The 16,721-nt window shown below is 32.0% G+C and overlaps 1 protein-coding gene across 1 annotated transcript; it reads right to left on the reverse strand.

The window, feature by feature from the left end:
* Positions 1-69: 69 nt before the first annotated feature.
* LOC107450840 (calcyphosin-like protein) lies at positions 70-16,018 on the reverse strand. Its single transcript, XM_087153981.1, has 4 exons — positions 15,785-16,018; positions 9,051-9,222; positions 6,493-6,702; positions 70-1,386 (listed from the first exon to the last, which is right to left on the reverse strand). The coding sequence occupies exons 1-4, from the start codon at positions 15,931-15,933 to the stop codon at positions 1,285-1,287; spliced, it is 633 nt and encodes a 210-aa protein (XP_087010107.1). The 5' UTR covers positions 15,934-16,018; the 3' UTR covers positions 70-1,284.
* Between the last annotated feature and the right edge of the window lie 703 nt (positions 16,019-16,721).

Raw genomic sequence — 16,721 nt, forward strand, 5'->3', positions numbered from 1 at the left:
TGGTTGAAAACAATGTTCGATCTTTGCATAACACACATTATTTTTCTTTTCTTTCTTTATTAAAAAATAAATAAACAATGTGAAAACTCATTTAGGGGGAATCATGGATTTTAAAATGGTTGAAAACAATGTTCGATCTTTGAATAACACACATTATTTTTCTTTTCTTTCTTTATTAAAAAATAAATAAACAATGTGAAAACTCATTTTGACGCCCGGTGGCTGAGCGGCAGCGCTTCGCGCTGTCGTGCCACAGGTCCTGGTTCGATCCTCGGGCCGGGCTAGGTTGACTCAGCCTTTCATCCCTTCAGTGGGTCGATAAATGAGTACCAAGCATGTTCGGGAACTGAACACTGGGGGTTCCGCGTTCGGCTGACCACCTGATCGTAACATCTGCTCCTGCATCCCAGAGTCAAGAAAACTGAGATGGGCACAGTAGGCCTTGGCCCTCTTGGGCTGGAGTTTAGTTTAGAAAACTCATTTAGGTGGAATCATGGATTTTTAAAATGACTGAAAGCACTGTTTGATCCTTGAATAACACATATTATTTTTCATTCTCTGTCATAAACCACTTTCCTTCTTCTTTAGGGAGCTGAATTTAATTTGAAACAACTAATAATGAAATATATCATGACAAGAGATGCAATTACAAGGCGATACACACACAGTTAAAATTCATTTTGAAAACAGCACTTGGAAAACACATTTGCAACAGAAAAAAAGATCACCAGAATCTAATAATATTTCAGTATCTCAAGCTTCATATCGGGTCATGAAGCATCCGTTTTAGATACAAGTGACTCTCCGTATTTTTCCTGTCGATACTCAAAATTATAACTTTTTAGTGTACGTGAAATTTTAGTGTTCTTCAATAGAAGTTTTTCTTTCTCGAAACAAGTATCGGACTGAACTTAAAATAACCTAGTCAGCATTCTTAACAATAAATAATTTCTCTTAGCTAACAACAGAACTTTTATTTTTACTAGGAGGACCGGAAAGTAATGTCGTTTCGGTGCGTTCGATATTTGTCACCAACAATTTATTTTTAATCAATAATGTATTCATCCTCGTCAGCAACAACGGATCCAAAATGTATCTAAATGGATCGAGAAAAAAATGAATTTGCTTTTAAGACTAACGAATATCGAATGCACCGAAACGACATTCCTGTCCCCCTAATATTTGTACCAAGTGTCGGTGAGTGTCTATAAATGTTCTTCTTTGAAAGGAAACATTTGGCCTTCAAACTTTGACTTACATTGTGTGGACACTATGGAGTGAATGTCAGAGTTTCCATGCAAGTCTTATCATTAAATCAAAATAGGCGTCTTCATCAATGCTTGCACTCACTCCATTATAATAATCCATAAACTCCTCTTTCGTTACCTGAAATTAAATTATATTATAGTATAAATGACAACACGTAGTCTGTCTTAAACATTCGGTTCATTTAACAATTTCCATTTTCATTACTACCACTATAAATATTGAATACCAATTCACTAGTATATAAGACATGCTAACTTGATTCTATCATGAGGTACCTTTTGATAGATGAAGGTTGACATAGTCGATAATAATTCCCCACACATTTACTTTTGTATTCTTTCATTTCATTAACTTTGAGCCACGATAGTTCAGAGCGCTTGCCTCCCAATGAGGTGACCCGTGTTCGAATCCCGGCGATGGCTGACCGATACGAATACTTATTTGTACTTATTTATATCTAAGAGAAACAAACAGTACTCAGCGTTGAAGTGTCTTAAGTTTAAAAATCAATTATTGATAAACTTTTAAACAGGGTGCGTAGACAAATTATTCAACAAAAAATAAGCACTTTTCAAGCACTCAAAAAACTATTTTTAAGTACTTTAAGAGATATCATAACTAGGCAGGGTTGGAAAGTTTTTGACAATCGACGGTTTTATCTTGCTTTAACCGTCATGTCAAAAAAAAAAACTTTTTGTCGTTGTTTTTGACAATTGTCAAAAATCATGAAATTTAGAATCATGTAAAACGAATGGCGTTTTCATACTCTACGGACAGACTATACGCCGAAATAGATGGGGTTGAATTAATTATGAAAACGTTGAATAGAACAATGTAAACTGCGTCTTTTAACATGATTTGAAGCGAAAATCTACACAGTTGAGGATAAATCTCATTTTGAAAAAGGGAAAATTAATCACTTTTTAAAAACACCGAATGAAAAAAAGCACCTTTAAAGGCTTTTAAAAAACGAAAATAAGCACCTTAAGCACTTTTTAAAAACGCTACGCACCCTGTTGAATATAAAGAGAAAAAAAAATTTAAATTTCTTTTATATATATATATATATATATATATATATATATATATATATATATATATATATATATATATATATATATATATATATATATATATATATATATATATATATATATATATATATATATATATATATATATATATATATATATATATACAGGGTGATTCTAAAAAGATGGGAAAAATTTTAAGAAGTGATAGTACACACCCAGACAAACAATTTTTATCAAAGAATGCATGGTCGAAAACAAAACGCAAAGGTGCAGGCTCATTTGGAAAGTTTTTTCATGCAAACGAGAAAGCTCCATTCCTATTGCGAGTTACTGCGCTACGTTATTTGTCGCCAAGCTTTCGGCCGCTGCAGGGAAAGTTCGGCGATCTTTTCTTCGCCGTTGTACCAGCATAGCCGCTGCCGGCCACTGTTTTGAACACTTATTGTAATCACATGCCATTAAATTTGCTTTTATAACTGAACTTCATCGTTCTTTGTGTGTTTTTGCCTCATATAAGAACATAAACTTTGACGCCCTCTAGCGGTTTTGGGTTTTGTTTTCGATCTTGCATTCTTTGATAAAAATTGTTTGTCTGGGTGTGTATTATAATTTCCTAAAATTTTTCCCATCTTTTTAGAATCACCCTGTATATACAGACAGTTTTTAATGATAAAAAAAATACCGAAATATATTTTTGGTTTTTATTAGAGTGTCCCGTCTGCGTCAAAGCGTGCCATGCGTAATTGTGTGATGCTTAGGAATTGAGTGACACAAGAGCTTCATGTTAACCCTGTGGTCAATCCCTGAATTTTTATAAAATTGAGTCGTGGTGGGTGTCAGAGAATTCGAATCCGGTTTGCACCAAGAACAGTACTGACGTAAAATATCTTTAGTGGTAGAAGGATCATGTGTCCCCTTGTCATCGGGCTAACTGAGGAAAGATTCTCGTGGTTTCCTTCACCATGCAACGTAAATGCAAGTTAGTTCCATCAAAGAGTCCACCACGAAGGTGAATTTCTCCCAATACTAGATCCAATTCTCTTGTCTTTTGAATTGGGGTCAACATTCAAAGCTACGGAGTTGATCATAAATAGTCGTAATCCCAAAAAATCGAGTCGGCTGTTCAACGACGGTTATAAAATAAAATGAAACAAGTTAATTTGTGTTTCATTTTTAATGTTTACAACTTCGTACAAATACATTTTTTTGCACCTACCTGCCGCAACTCTTATCACTTATGAACGAAACTAAGTCGTGAAAATGTGAAGAAAATCACGACGTCTAGTTTAAACCAATGAATATTTCACGTGAGCTTTTGTAAAATTTCCATTTTCGAGTGTGAAAATAAAATTCAAAACCTTCTTTTAAAAAAAAAGGAAGTGCAGCACGAGAATTTTCAATGTTTAGAGTCATTGTGGAAATATCAACGCGAGGCGTATTATTACTTTTAAATAGACCAACGTTTGATTTGTAATGAATAAAAAATTGAGTAAATCTTAAATAAATTTTCAGTAATTCCTTAAAACCATGTGAATTCCTTTTAGTTTTATACCATATTTTAACGTACCGTAAACCGGGGCGAGTCTACCCATTCTAGTTTTATTTAATTTTCACTATTTTAAATTGCAAAGAAAAAATTTTTTACCGACGGAGGACTTAGTTCAGACTCTAAGGAAGATGGCACTGTAGTAGTTTGATCCGTTTTTATTTATTTGGTGTCTTTTTAACCGACCTGTTCAAACGTCTTTTGAGAGATTTGTATTGAAAATCAGCAAACATTTAGTTGGTGCTCCGTAAGTATATTATTATTATTACTATTTTCACTTTGGTTAAGTGATAAACTTATCTAAGACTAAGATTACATTAATTTTATATGAAAAAAAACAAAAAGAATGTAAGTTTTGCTGTTGTAAACAAAAAGCCAGAATTCGCGGGGCAAGTCTACCCATTCGTATTTAGTTTTAATAAAGCATAATAATATAATTTAGAACTTTGTTTATATTAAAATTAAGTCATTTTAAAAGAATTTGAGTATATTATTTTAATTCTGCATTGATAAATTTATCATTAATAAGAAAATTTATAGGTTAAATATAAATGTAAATGTAAAATATGTTTATTTTACCTATTTTTTCAATTTTTATATTACAAAATTAACTTTTTTTATTTAATGCAAGCTAAATAAATTATTATTTATAAATTATTATTACCTCCCAAAAGAATGGGAAAAGGATTTTTCATGATTCCCAATGTTTGAATTTCGATTTTGTTAATAATCTTTAATTATTATTATTTATTAATTATTTAATTGTAAATTTATATTAATTTCAATTTATTTTTATCAACAATAATCAGAAAAAAATGTTATTTTATAATGTTAATGATTATAAAAACAAAACTGTGATCAAAATGTGATAATCGATCAAATACTCAATTTGTGTTATTTTATGAATAAAATAAATGGAATATATAATAAAGTTATGAATTTTACTTCATAAATATCCTATATAGTAACTAAAATAACAATTTAATAGTAAAATTTGATTATTTACAATGTTAACATTCATTTTAGTAGAATGGGTAGACTCGCCCCATACGAGAGATTTGTCAGCAGTTCTATAAAAATATACAGTAACAGCGTAACTGTTAATATTTTCTAAAATCGATTTCACAGCTTTAAAGAGGGATAAATAGCGATTCCAAAACACCTATCAAAAGCCTTTTTTCTTTAATATTTACAAAAGTTTGACCACTTGAAAGTTGACAAACTGAAAAAATGGGTAGACTCGATGTTTACGGTAATAAAAGTGAATGTAATTCCCCCCCCCAAAAAAAAAAAAAAAAAAATTATTATAAGGCAAACAAATTATCCAGCCATAATTTGTTTCCATTTTTAAGAGACTCTACCAGAAATTGCAGTATTCTGAGTCGATCTACACAAAAAACTACTACCTAAAAACTGAAATAAAATTATTCTGACTCCATTTTTACAACAAAAAAAACATATTTTGCACAAAAATTTTGTTCAATAATATAACCATAGAAACCGATGATGCAAGCTCTAACTTACAGCTTACATATACTCACATAACATATAAATTAAAATCTAGTACTTTTAACATGCATTTCGTAAGCATTCATGATTGACATTTTATGAAGATGAAAAGCTTCTTTTAAACAAAGGAGAAAACAATGGAATTATGAAAAATATAATAATGACAACCGAAGCTGACGTCGTCAGGAGGTACCAGAGTTTTTTTTAGCAGATGGCGGTTCGGCAGCATTGAGCCCATATAGCAAAAGTTGCTCATATCGAACCATTACGAGGAGTAAATCCAAGTAAAAATTTCCGATGATTTTCCAATTGATGGACCAATGCACTCTTGATGGTAACCATCCATAATTCCATCATGAACCATTATATTTTTTGACGGTAACCAACATATCACCTCAATGTAGGAATTCTGTCCAATTCATGATGGTCCAACATTAGAAGAGCAACTTGATTTGATGGTTTGTTCATGTTTAACCATCACGAATTTCCATCATAGTATCTTAGAAATCAAATGTTGGCACAATCATGAACCACCATCATAACAATGTAGGAATTTGGAATGATTTATTATGGTCCAACATAAAAAAAAAGAACGAAATTGTTTTGATAGTATATTTCTGAGAATCAACAAGAATTCCCAGTAAACCATCAAGAAAAAGAATAGTTGGAATCATCATGGATTGTGGGGGTAAATATTTTGATTGTATAGTCCTGAGAATCAAACGAATTTCCCTTATATATTCATGGAAGTGCATAGTTCGAACCATCATGGACCATCACCGATCGTTATCGGCTGTTGGTCCATGAGAATCAAACTTCTCTCGATGGTTAGCCATCAAGAGAATCAAATTTCTCTTGATGGTTAACCATCATAGTATTAAAGTAGCATTTTCCAGCATGGAATGATGGAAATTTGTTGGCATATCTAAACCATGAACGCATAATGGAAAATGTTGGATAATGGTGACCATCATGAACCGCACTGAAACCATCAAAATGTTTTGAAAAGTTAGAAAAAAAAATAACTGTAATTAATCCCTGAATAAACGTGCTTTTGTAGTATATATTTTTTTGCTGTTTTATTCGTTCTATTTCTGCCTGTGCAGTGAAAGAGAGAAGAAAAAAAAAACTTACTGTTCCGTCTGGATTTCCGCCGACCTCAAAGTTGGTAAGAAACCTGAGAAAAAGTTCTTTTTCTGACATTTGACCGTTCTGGTAGAATGGATGGTAGTGGACATTGTAGACATCTTTGAGGTCGTGATAGGTCACTATTCCGTCACCTGTTCTGTCCAACTTCTTGAAGGCCTTCTCCACAATCTCAACTCTGCTCCCAGACATTTTAGGCTACAAAAACACATTAATAGATTATTCTCCAACATTTCAAAATGAATACAGTAACTGGCCCAATTATTGGAAGCACTATATGATTATAATTATCAGGTCATACTATGCAGCTGTATTGTTTTTACACGACTGAAACCGGTTTGTACTTGTTTACGTTCATGTATCAATTGTTTAACATTGTAATGCAATACGTTAAAAATAAATACAAATAGGAAGTATATAAAAAATTTCCTGAATAAAAACCCCATTACATGTCTGTTTAAATATAAAAGTATTGCCTATAAACTCGTGCAAAACATGTCATTATTAATAAGAAACTACAGTGCGTCTCATAATTAGATCTAATTATTATAATATACTAATATAATTCCTGATATAATAAAAAATCTATATTTATATAATATATGGTTTAATTTGAACCAATCGTCGAATTTGTATTGTGTAACGACTCATTTCATCGAAACACGAACGTTAACGAGTGCAAACCGGTTTTAGTTGCGTAAAAACGATAAATCAGTATCACCTGATAATTAAGATTTTAGATAAAATGCGTCGAATAATTTGGTGAGGGACTGTACATATTCAGCATAAATAAAGTATAAGGTATTTTTTTTTAAATAACCGTTGAACACACTATAAGTTTCTTCATTATTATAATTTCGTTTTGTTAAACATTTCCAAAATACAAAAATTACAAAACTCTTCTTTTATTGATTTGTTTCATTTTATTTTATAATCGTCGCTGAACAGCCGACCCAATTTTGGGCTGACGACTACTCATCTCCAACTTCGTAGCTTTGTCATTTAGAACCAATCCACAAGATGGATCAGTACCCCCAGAGGTACGATTTGTTATGGGAACATGGAGGACATTGTGACTCGACAGATTTAGCGTGCACCAGCCACGGCCGGCTGGAATCGAACCCGCGAACTCATGAGCTCAGTGCCCTACCAACCAGGCTCAAATATAAGGTTTGTTATCCCTTGGTATATTTGCGTAAAATAGCACCATTTGTTTGGGGGTAGCATGCTGGCGGAGTCTTCCGATTTCGTTGAAAGTTAAATTGAAAGAAGGCTTTCAATTGATAATAAAATTGGATGAAGAGCAAAGGCGATGGGAAGCAGTAGCACAACCATCAGCTCTACACGGTCAGCCATCTATACAAATTCAGCTGCAACGCCAGTTCCTTTTGCCACCTGTGATAGCTTTCTCAGATCAAAAAGCTAGTTTGTCCTTCTCAACTAGTTTTTTCCCTTCTGGATTGGGTTCATAATTGCAAGCCCAAGTCAAAAATTTGATGGTTTCAGTGCGATTCATGATGGTTCGACATCATTTTATGGTCACCATCATCCAACATTTCCCATGGTTCATGGTTTTTGATATGCCAACAAACTTCCATCATTCCGTGGTGGCAGAGCCGGATTATACCTTTCGTAGGCCCTAGGCACAGCCGTTTTTGGGCCCTCCTTCCCCCATTTCTCCCCTCTTTTCAAAATATATGCTAAAATTTTCTTGAATATTTTTTTTAACATTTTTATTAATATGTATTTTAATTTGAAAACGACATTTTGCGTAGTTTGGAATTCGACAGCATAACACAAGATTTCGTTGAATCCAAAAATCGCAAAAAAGTAATATATTAGATCATAAGATTCTGCAAAATAATTTATTTCCGAAAAATATTATATTTTTATTTGTATCTTCATAATTTTGTGCAAAATACACTTGTTGTTTTTAAAGCTAATTTTTTTTTGTCAACAAATTTTTTTCTCCCAATATTTTCGTAGGCCCTAGGCACGTGCCTAGTGTGCCTATAGGTTAATCCGGCCCTGCATGGTGGAAAATGCTACTTTAATACTCCGAGGGTCAACCATCAAGAGAAATTTGATTCTCATAAACCAACTATCCGTCATGATCCGTAATGGTTCCAACTAAAGATTTCCATGGCGGTTTAATGGGAATTCTTGTTGGTTCTCAGTAATATATCATCAAAACTACTCGGTCCGAAATCCTACATTTGAATGATGGATCGTTCAAACATTTGATTTCTAAGATACTATGCTGGAAATTCGTGACGGTTCAACATCAAAACAAGCTGCTATTTTGATGTTGGACCATCATAAATGAGTCCGAATTCTTACGTGGTTATTTATGATGGTTGGTTCATGATGGAATTATTGATGGTTACTTTCAAGATATGTGTGTCCATCCATAGAAAACCATCAAAAATTTAACTTGGGAGAAACTAATCAATAAATCTTCATAATCCTAATCATAAATCCAAAAATCCTCTAAACATCGGCTACAAATATTTAAAAAAGAAAAAATACAAATTAGAAGAGTTTACCCTGAGAGCACGTAGGAATTCCTCGTAGCTGATGAGACCGGATTCGTCGACGTCGAATCTGTGGAAGAGTTCGTCTGCTTCGTCAGCCGACATCCCGGACTCGTAAATACCTTTCCTGAACTCTTCTAGGCTCAACATCCCGTTGCCATTATCATCCATTCGTCTGAACAACCTGCAAACATAACTGTTCATCTCTATGATGAAGATTTTTCAAGAACAATTTGCAGTAAATTTGAAAGGTGACAATTTTCGATTTTGCAGGCATAAAAAAAAAACTGCAAAATTTGAGAATGTATTGTCCATTAAGGACGAGGGCGATTGTTCTTGTTTTCCAGTGGCACCATCTACGGACAAGAATTCGACTTCTGCCACACCCATTTATAGGGCTAACCCATTCATCCACAGATTGTAATTTTGACCAGAACCGGAGAACGATCCATCTCCAATTCAATACCCCCAGAGGTATAATTTGTTATGGGAACATGGAAAACTTTATGACCCGACAGATTCAACGTGCGCCAGTCACCATTTGCTACACGGGGAGTCTTTGGCCGGATGGATTCGAATTCCCGTTCTCACAAACATGAGTCCAGCTCCCAGTCAAAAATTTGAGAATAATTCATTGATTTTAATTATCTTGATCTAAGAGAAAAAATTAATGATTTCCTTTTTTTTAAATTATGTTTTTTCCAAATGGGTGATTTTATTTAAAAAAAAAAAAAAAGACTTACGTTGCTTGTTTCCTTCCTTTTTCCAAAATATTTAAGATGTATGTTGGATTAGATTTTAATCCTTTCGTTTTAAAAATATAAGTCTCAAGGTCAGTATGCTTTTTTACAGTTTGTCAGCACACAGTTTCCTGTACCTACCAACTTCTACTAATTGATCGGGGTATTTTTATTTGAATATTTAAAGTGGTTGTAAATTTTAGGATTGATTTCATAAATTAAATGAAAAAGAATGACTTTTTTTCACCACACAAACATGTAAATGAAGCCTAATTAATTGTGCAGAGAGGTACTTAACCTAAATTGTTATTATTTAGATACTACTTTAAATATTCTGGGAAGCTAGGGGGTTGACAGCTCATAATATATATATATATATATATATATATATATATATATATATATATATATATATATATGTAACATAAAAAGCTTCAATTAATCTTTTTATGTTAGTTTCTTTGCTATAAAACTTCATCCTAATTAATTATTCTAATCGAAATACTTTCTCACACTTTTATAAGCCACATCCTGTTCTTAAATCTATTTTTGGCTCAAGTATGCATTTAATTAAGAGCAAGATATTTTTCCCTTTGCTCTGTGTGGGAAACATTCGATCTATTTCATAAACCAATAGCAACTACTAAGATTTCCCTCTTTCCCTAAATTAAGACACATTACGGATTTTACTTTGCAAGATTTTCCCTAACATATAACCAAGGAGCGCAACTTTTCATGTGCACTTTTACTCATTCTCATGACTGCTCTTGTCTAATAATTAATAAATAAATTTTGTACCCTCCTTCCCGACCTATGACCTGTTTTAATCCTTCCACTCGGCAACGACGCTATATATATATATATATATATATATATATATATGTCATGGGAAAATTCTGAGTTAAGATACTTTCCAAAAACTTTCTTTTCTTGAATTAAGATACTTTCTAAATACTTTCTTCTTCCGTATTAAAATACTTTCTAAAACCTCTCTCTTTCCGAATTAATATACTTTCTAGATACTTTCTTTTTCCGAATTCAAATACATTCTTTTTTCGAATTAAAATGATTTCTAAATACTTACTTTTTCCGAATTAAAATACTTTCTTTTTTCGAATTAAGATAATTACATAGATACCAACAAAATCCAGTAGATTTTACGAAATAATATAATAAGAATAGTATATTTAGCAAACATTGTTGCGAAACATACTAATTATTAAACGCATAGGGACTTTCATACATATATATAAAATTCCATATGCGTTATCTATCTATCTATCTATCTATCTATCTATATATATATATATATGTTTGTATAACTAGTAGTAGGAGAATTGGAAAAAAAAGGCGCGTGGTATCAGACAAATATAGAAATATAAATTTGGTAGTATGGATTACACGTGTTACCACGTAATGTTCTTTATTGAATTTATCTGACACAGCGAATATAAAATAATTAAATATTTAAACGTGCGCCATAAACTATATATATGTATATTTTGTTTAAATACAGCAATAAGTTAGAAATGATCACTGAAGTTATCTTTAATATTTGTGGTAGATTGAATCGCTTGTAGTAAAATTTAAAACAATGACTAACGCTTAACCCATCAGAAAATTCCATTTCGTTTTTCGCTCATCCCTATTTAATGAATGAATTAAATATTTGAAAAATAACTGTATTAACATCAAGTGTCACCCACAGCAAGTTTTAAAAAAAAGTGTATTTGAACTTGAGCGGATGAATACAAAAGTATTTTGATGAAAGATTGAACAAGAATATAGTGCGGGTGTGAAACTAATAGTAGAAAAAAAAAGTAGATGTTAAATTTGAAACAATTGTCGGTTCATTCTCTCATTTGGTAACAATTACATTGGCAGCGGTCCAATAGGTGTGGTCACTTTCAAAAGGTCTGTGAACCAAAGAACAAACAAGGTGAAAATGACCATTGACTCCTTATCAGCTATTTAGGGAAATTTCATCATATTTCTCTTTGTCAACTAGAAATAGAGCTGGTTTGTTCTTAAAAGGGGGGTTGTTTTTTAAATGATTATATCGGTTAATTTGATGGACAATAAATAAATTTTCCTACACTGTAAAAAATTTTGTATCTTTTCAAAAAAATTGGTGGCACCAAAACCAAGGACGGATATTGGTTTCAACTTAGTAAATGTTAACAAAAACAATCTCGAGTTCTTGACCCGCTCTATTTCCGGTTAGAAAGTATACAGCTGCTTACTACAGCTTATTCTGAGAGGCGATATTTTCAGATAATTTTGTTTTAAATAAAAGAAATAAATTATAAAATTTCTGAGCTCGCATCTGTGAGGTATGTCATAAGATATTAAGCAATTCTGGTGAGTTTGAAGTGAAAATTTGTTTTAGGTATTTGGGAGATGTTTTGTTAAAACATGTAACATAGTTGCTAGATTTAGAAAGAACTCTCTTTTTTGGGAGATGTGACCACTTTTTGCCCTTTTTTTTACTGTTTGTCCTCGGTGTAAACCATGTACCATCATACGTTAGTGTTATGCATATTAAATTCATTTTATAAATTATCATTTAGGTTTAAATTTCGAACCATTTCTGTATTTTATTTTACGTAGTTTTTCACTTTAGTATTACATGTGTTCACAGGAAGAAAAGAAAACTAGTGACTAAAATCAATAAAGTTTTCGATAGAATCAATCACCAAATTGATTGCTAATATAATATCATATGATAAAAATTTAAAAGGGTAGTTTTTATTGTTATCTCTAGTAGTTTTCCACAAAATTATTACTTTGCTGAATAAAGAGTAAGAATCGGTCATTCTAACGATTATTTAACTAATGTGTGAATTAACTAATATCCTCAGTGTATTTTGAGTTTAGACACTGAGCAGGATGTTTTTGTTTAGAGAACTATAGTATGTTCATTTCTGTACTTTATTTACTTTAGTATAATGTCATTTATTCTAAAAAAAAAAAAATTCACTGACTACAATCAATACATTTGTTGATCACCAAAAACTTTAAAAATTATAATCCTGATTATCCGAGTTTCCTCTTTAACCGAGCTATCAAAGATTTTTTTTTTTTTTTTTTTTTTGTTCTAGATTAGTTTTAAAACTACCGGCAAATAAAAAGTCTAAATTTTCTTTTCTAAACACTCAGGAAAATCAAATCCAAGATCTCGATCCCTTGCAGTGGCGTAGCTTTATTTTATGTTTGGAGGAGGTTACCGGAGCCTGATAAAGGCAGGGGTATATGGGGCAGTTGGCCCGGGCCCCGCATCAGAGGGTGGACCCAAATCGAATTGAAAGATTATTTTAGGTTTCCTTCATTAATGAACTTTTTTTAAAAAAAATATCAGTTTAGTGTAAAATCCGTCAGTTTTATGTTTGCTTCTTCATTCATCTATGAACATAATCTATGTTTCGTAAATCCATGGCTTTCTAGTGCGGAATTCAGCTAAATTTTCGCAATGACGATAGACACATTTGGCCAATCGAAAGTCTTTTTTTTTTTTTTTTAACATATTGCAAAATGCGATGTGTTTACAAAAATACGGGCTTTTGATTGGCTTCATTGAGCCATCGTCATTTCGAAAATTTAGTTGAATTCCTCCCTAATATCAGCAAGGATATGAATTTTCCGTAGCTAAATGATAATTAGAAAACTGCATTCTGTATGATGGAATTGTCAGAAAATCAATGAAATGGACAGAATGATATTTCATCAGATCATTGGAGGGGACTTTATAGCTTATTTTAGGTTCAGACAATTTTCTTGTTATTTACAATGAGGTGAAAAATTTAAATACCTCCATAAAGTTCGGTTCTTCATTACTGAAGCAGAGGTGGGTCCCGTACTAGCCTTTTCGTTATCCCTAAAAACATTGCGACAGAAAAGCGCCACAGTAATGAAAAACGATGATTGTTGTTGTTAATTTACGTCGCACTAGAGCTGCACAATGGGCTATTGGCGACGGTCTGGGAAACATCCCGGAGGATGATCCGAAGACGTGCCATCACAATTTTGATCTTCCGCGGAGGGGTTGGCACCCCTGCTTCGATAGCCTGACAACCTGCGCGCGAAATCGAGAACTTTACGGTAGCACAGTTTAACGAGGACCCATACCGCACACCCTCGGTCCCTACGCAGACTGATCCAAGTGGTCACCCAACCGCACACTGACCGTAGCCAGTGATGCTTGACTTCAGTGATCTGCTGGGAACCGTGTCTTAACGATCAGTCCACTGCAGGACTGAAAAACGATGAAGGTCTTTTTTAAGTAAAAACTTTTAAAGTAAGATTTTTAACTATAATATGAATTCTATGCGGTATAAATTTTCTATTACAGTTAAATATATTACATCTATACCTCTTCTTTTCTTTTTTTTATACTCTTCGCTTTAAACGAATTTTTCGATTTATCCGAGTGAGTCATGGTTTACACTGATTTTGATAATAGGGACTGTATTGTATTTAAAAACAAAAAAGGTTTTGAAATATTATGAAAAGGAACATTTATTTTAAGAATGAAGTCAATAAATCCTATTAGTTGATAGAATGAGACACGCAATTAACTGCTTTAGGGAGCATATAGCAAATACACAAGTGCATATATATAGCATACATAGCCTAATTACTAGACGCACTCTAAGATTCTAAGTAAAATCTTAATTATCAGGTGATACTCTATACAGCTTTATTGTTTTTACACAGACTGTTTGCACTTGTTTACGTTAGTCTATCAATGGGTTAAATTAGACGATATATAATATAAATTCGACAGTTGAATAAATTAGACGATCTATTAGATAAATATAGAATATTTATTACATCAGGTATGATATTATAAATATTAGACCAAATTATTAGACACTGTAGTTTTTTAATTATTGCACAAGTTTATATGCAATACTTTTAAACATACATGTAATGTGTTTTTATTCTTTATATACTTCCTATTTGTATTTACTTTTAACGTATTGTCTTACAATGTTAAATAATTGATACACGAATGTAAACAAGTGTAAATCGGTTTAGTAGCGTAAAAACAATAAAGATAAATAGTACCACCTGATAACTAAGATTTTACATAGAATCTTATACTGCGTCTAATTATTATAATATAATACCTTACGTAATAAATATTCTATCTTTACATAATATATCGTCTTATTTATCTAATCGTCCACTTTATATTACTAATTAGTCTAATTTAAGTAATTGTTACACGATCGCAAACAAGTGCTAAACCGCTTAAAAACAATAAATCTGTATAGTATCGCCTGATAATTAAGATTTTACATAGAATCTTAGAGTGCATCTATTAATTGTAGTCTGCTTATTACAATACACTAATATGATACCTGATGTAATAAACATTCTATATTTCTATAACGTATCGTCTAATTTATATTCTATATCGCTCAATTTAACCCATTGATACACGAACGTAAACAAGTGCAAACAGTCACATAAAAACAATAAAGCTGTATAGAGTATCGCCTGATAATTAAGATTTTACATAGAATCTTAGAGTGCATCTATTAATTGTAGTCTGCTTATTACAATACACTAATATGATACCTGATGTAATAAACATTCTATATTTCTATAACGTATCGTCTAATTTATATTCTATATCGCTCAATTTAACCCATTGATACACGAACGTAAACAAGTGCAAACAGTCACATAAAAACAATAAAGCTGTATAGAGTATCACCTGATAATTAAGATTTTACATAGAATCTTAGAGTGCGTCTATTAATTTAGTCTGCTTATTATAATATACTAACATACCTGATGTAATAAACATTCTATATTTCTATAATATATCGTCCAATTCATATCGTTCAATTTAAACAATTGAATACACTATCGTAAACAAGTGCAAACAGTCACATAAAAACAATAAATCTGTATAGAGTATCACCTGATAATTAAGATTTTACATAGAACCTTATAGTGCTTTATAGCAATATATAGTAGCCAATATAAGAGAGATACCTGGATATAGCAAGTATACCGGTTGATCCCCTTTGCAGGCAGAGGAGTCGAAGTTTTTCTAGAGAATCAGTAGCATTGTAGAGCCTTCGTGAGGCGCTCATCCGCATGACGTGTTCGTTCCTCGTCTGGGCAGACATAGGACGATACATCTTTATCCATTCATTGCAGCCTCCACACTAAAACAACACCGTTTGTACTACTAGGTGGTTTCTATGGAAACTAAACACACGCGCCCTCATTTTACCGCAACTGATAAACTTGCGCTACAATCTAAACAACAGTACTTTTTCAGGAAAAAAAAAATTTAAGTAGATTTTACGAAATAATATAAATTTCAGGATAATTGTTGCACAATGTACTAAATATTTTACACATAAGGAATTTTAAGGATTTTTTTTTTTTTAAGTCATGAAAATAGAAAAACTGCAATATTTTCCAGTCACGATGGACTTTAAACATACTTGAAATATTATCCAATGTTCACTCATCATTTCAAAAATTAAACCGGCATTTAAATCGTTTAAAATTTTTTAAATTAATTTAAAAAGAGAGTTCTGAATAAAAAGAAACTGAACATTTCAAAACAAAAAAAGTTTTGGATTGATTTTCATAAATGAGGTTCTCTTCATTATGTATAATATACTTATTTTAATATTGAAGCAAGCAGGCAATTATCTGTACAATAATTTGCATGTACAAAAATTCTATTTCAATAGGGATTTTTTTCAGAATCTTACTTAATGTTAGGGGATTTTCAAAAATGTACAAAAACCGTGAGAATTTTAATTAAACCAGTAGACCAGGAGAAATCCAGTGGTCTACTGGAAAATCCTGTAGAGTTAGCAGCTATGATTTTTTTTAAACCATTGTGAAGCTAGATTTGTAGGCAAAACAGGAAAGTATTTAAAACTGCGTAGACTAAAATAGTGAAAAAATT

This window comes from Parasteatoda tepidariorum, chromosome 10, assembly GCF_982258835.1.
Source record: "Parasteatoda tepidariorum strain Cologne lab strain chromosome 10, Ptep-v5.0, whole genome shotgun sequence".
Taxonomy (NCBI): domain Eukaryota; kingdom Metazoa; phylum Arthropoda; class Arachnida; order Araneae; family Theridiidae; genus Parasteatoda; species Parasteatoda tepidariorum.

What these genes read in the sequence shown, in the direction of transcription:
- LOC107450840 (XM_087153981.1), bottom strand. Translation starts at nt 15,933, where the DNA reads ATGTATCGTCCTATGTCTGCCCAGACGAGGAACGAACACGTCATGCGG. An exon ending in GGTATACTTGCTATATCCAG is followed by an intron (nt 9,223 to 15,784) that starts GTATCTCTCTTA and finishes TTATGTTTGCAG; the next exon opens with GTTGTTCAGACGAATGGATG. An exon ending in GCGGAAATCCAGACGGAACA is followed by an intron (nt 1,387 to 6,492) that starts GTAAGTTTTTTT and finishes ATTTAATTTCAG; the next exon opens with GTAACGAAAGAGGAGTTTAT.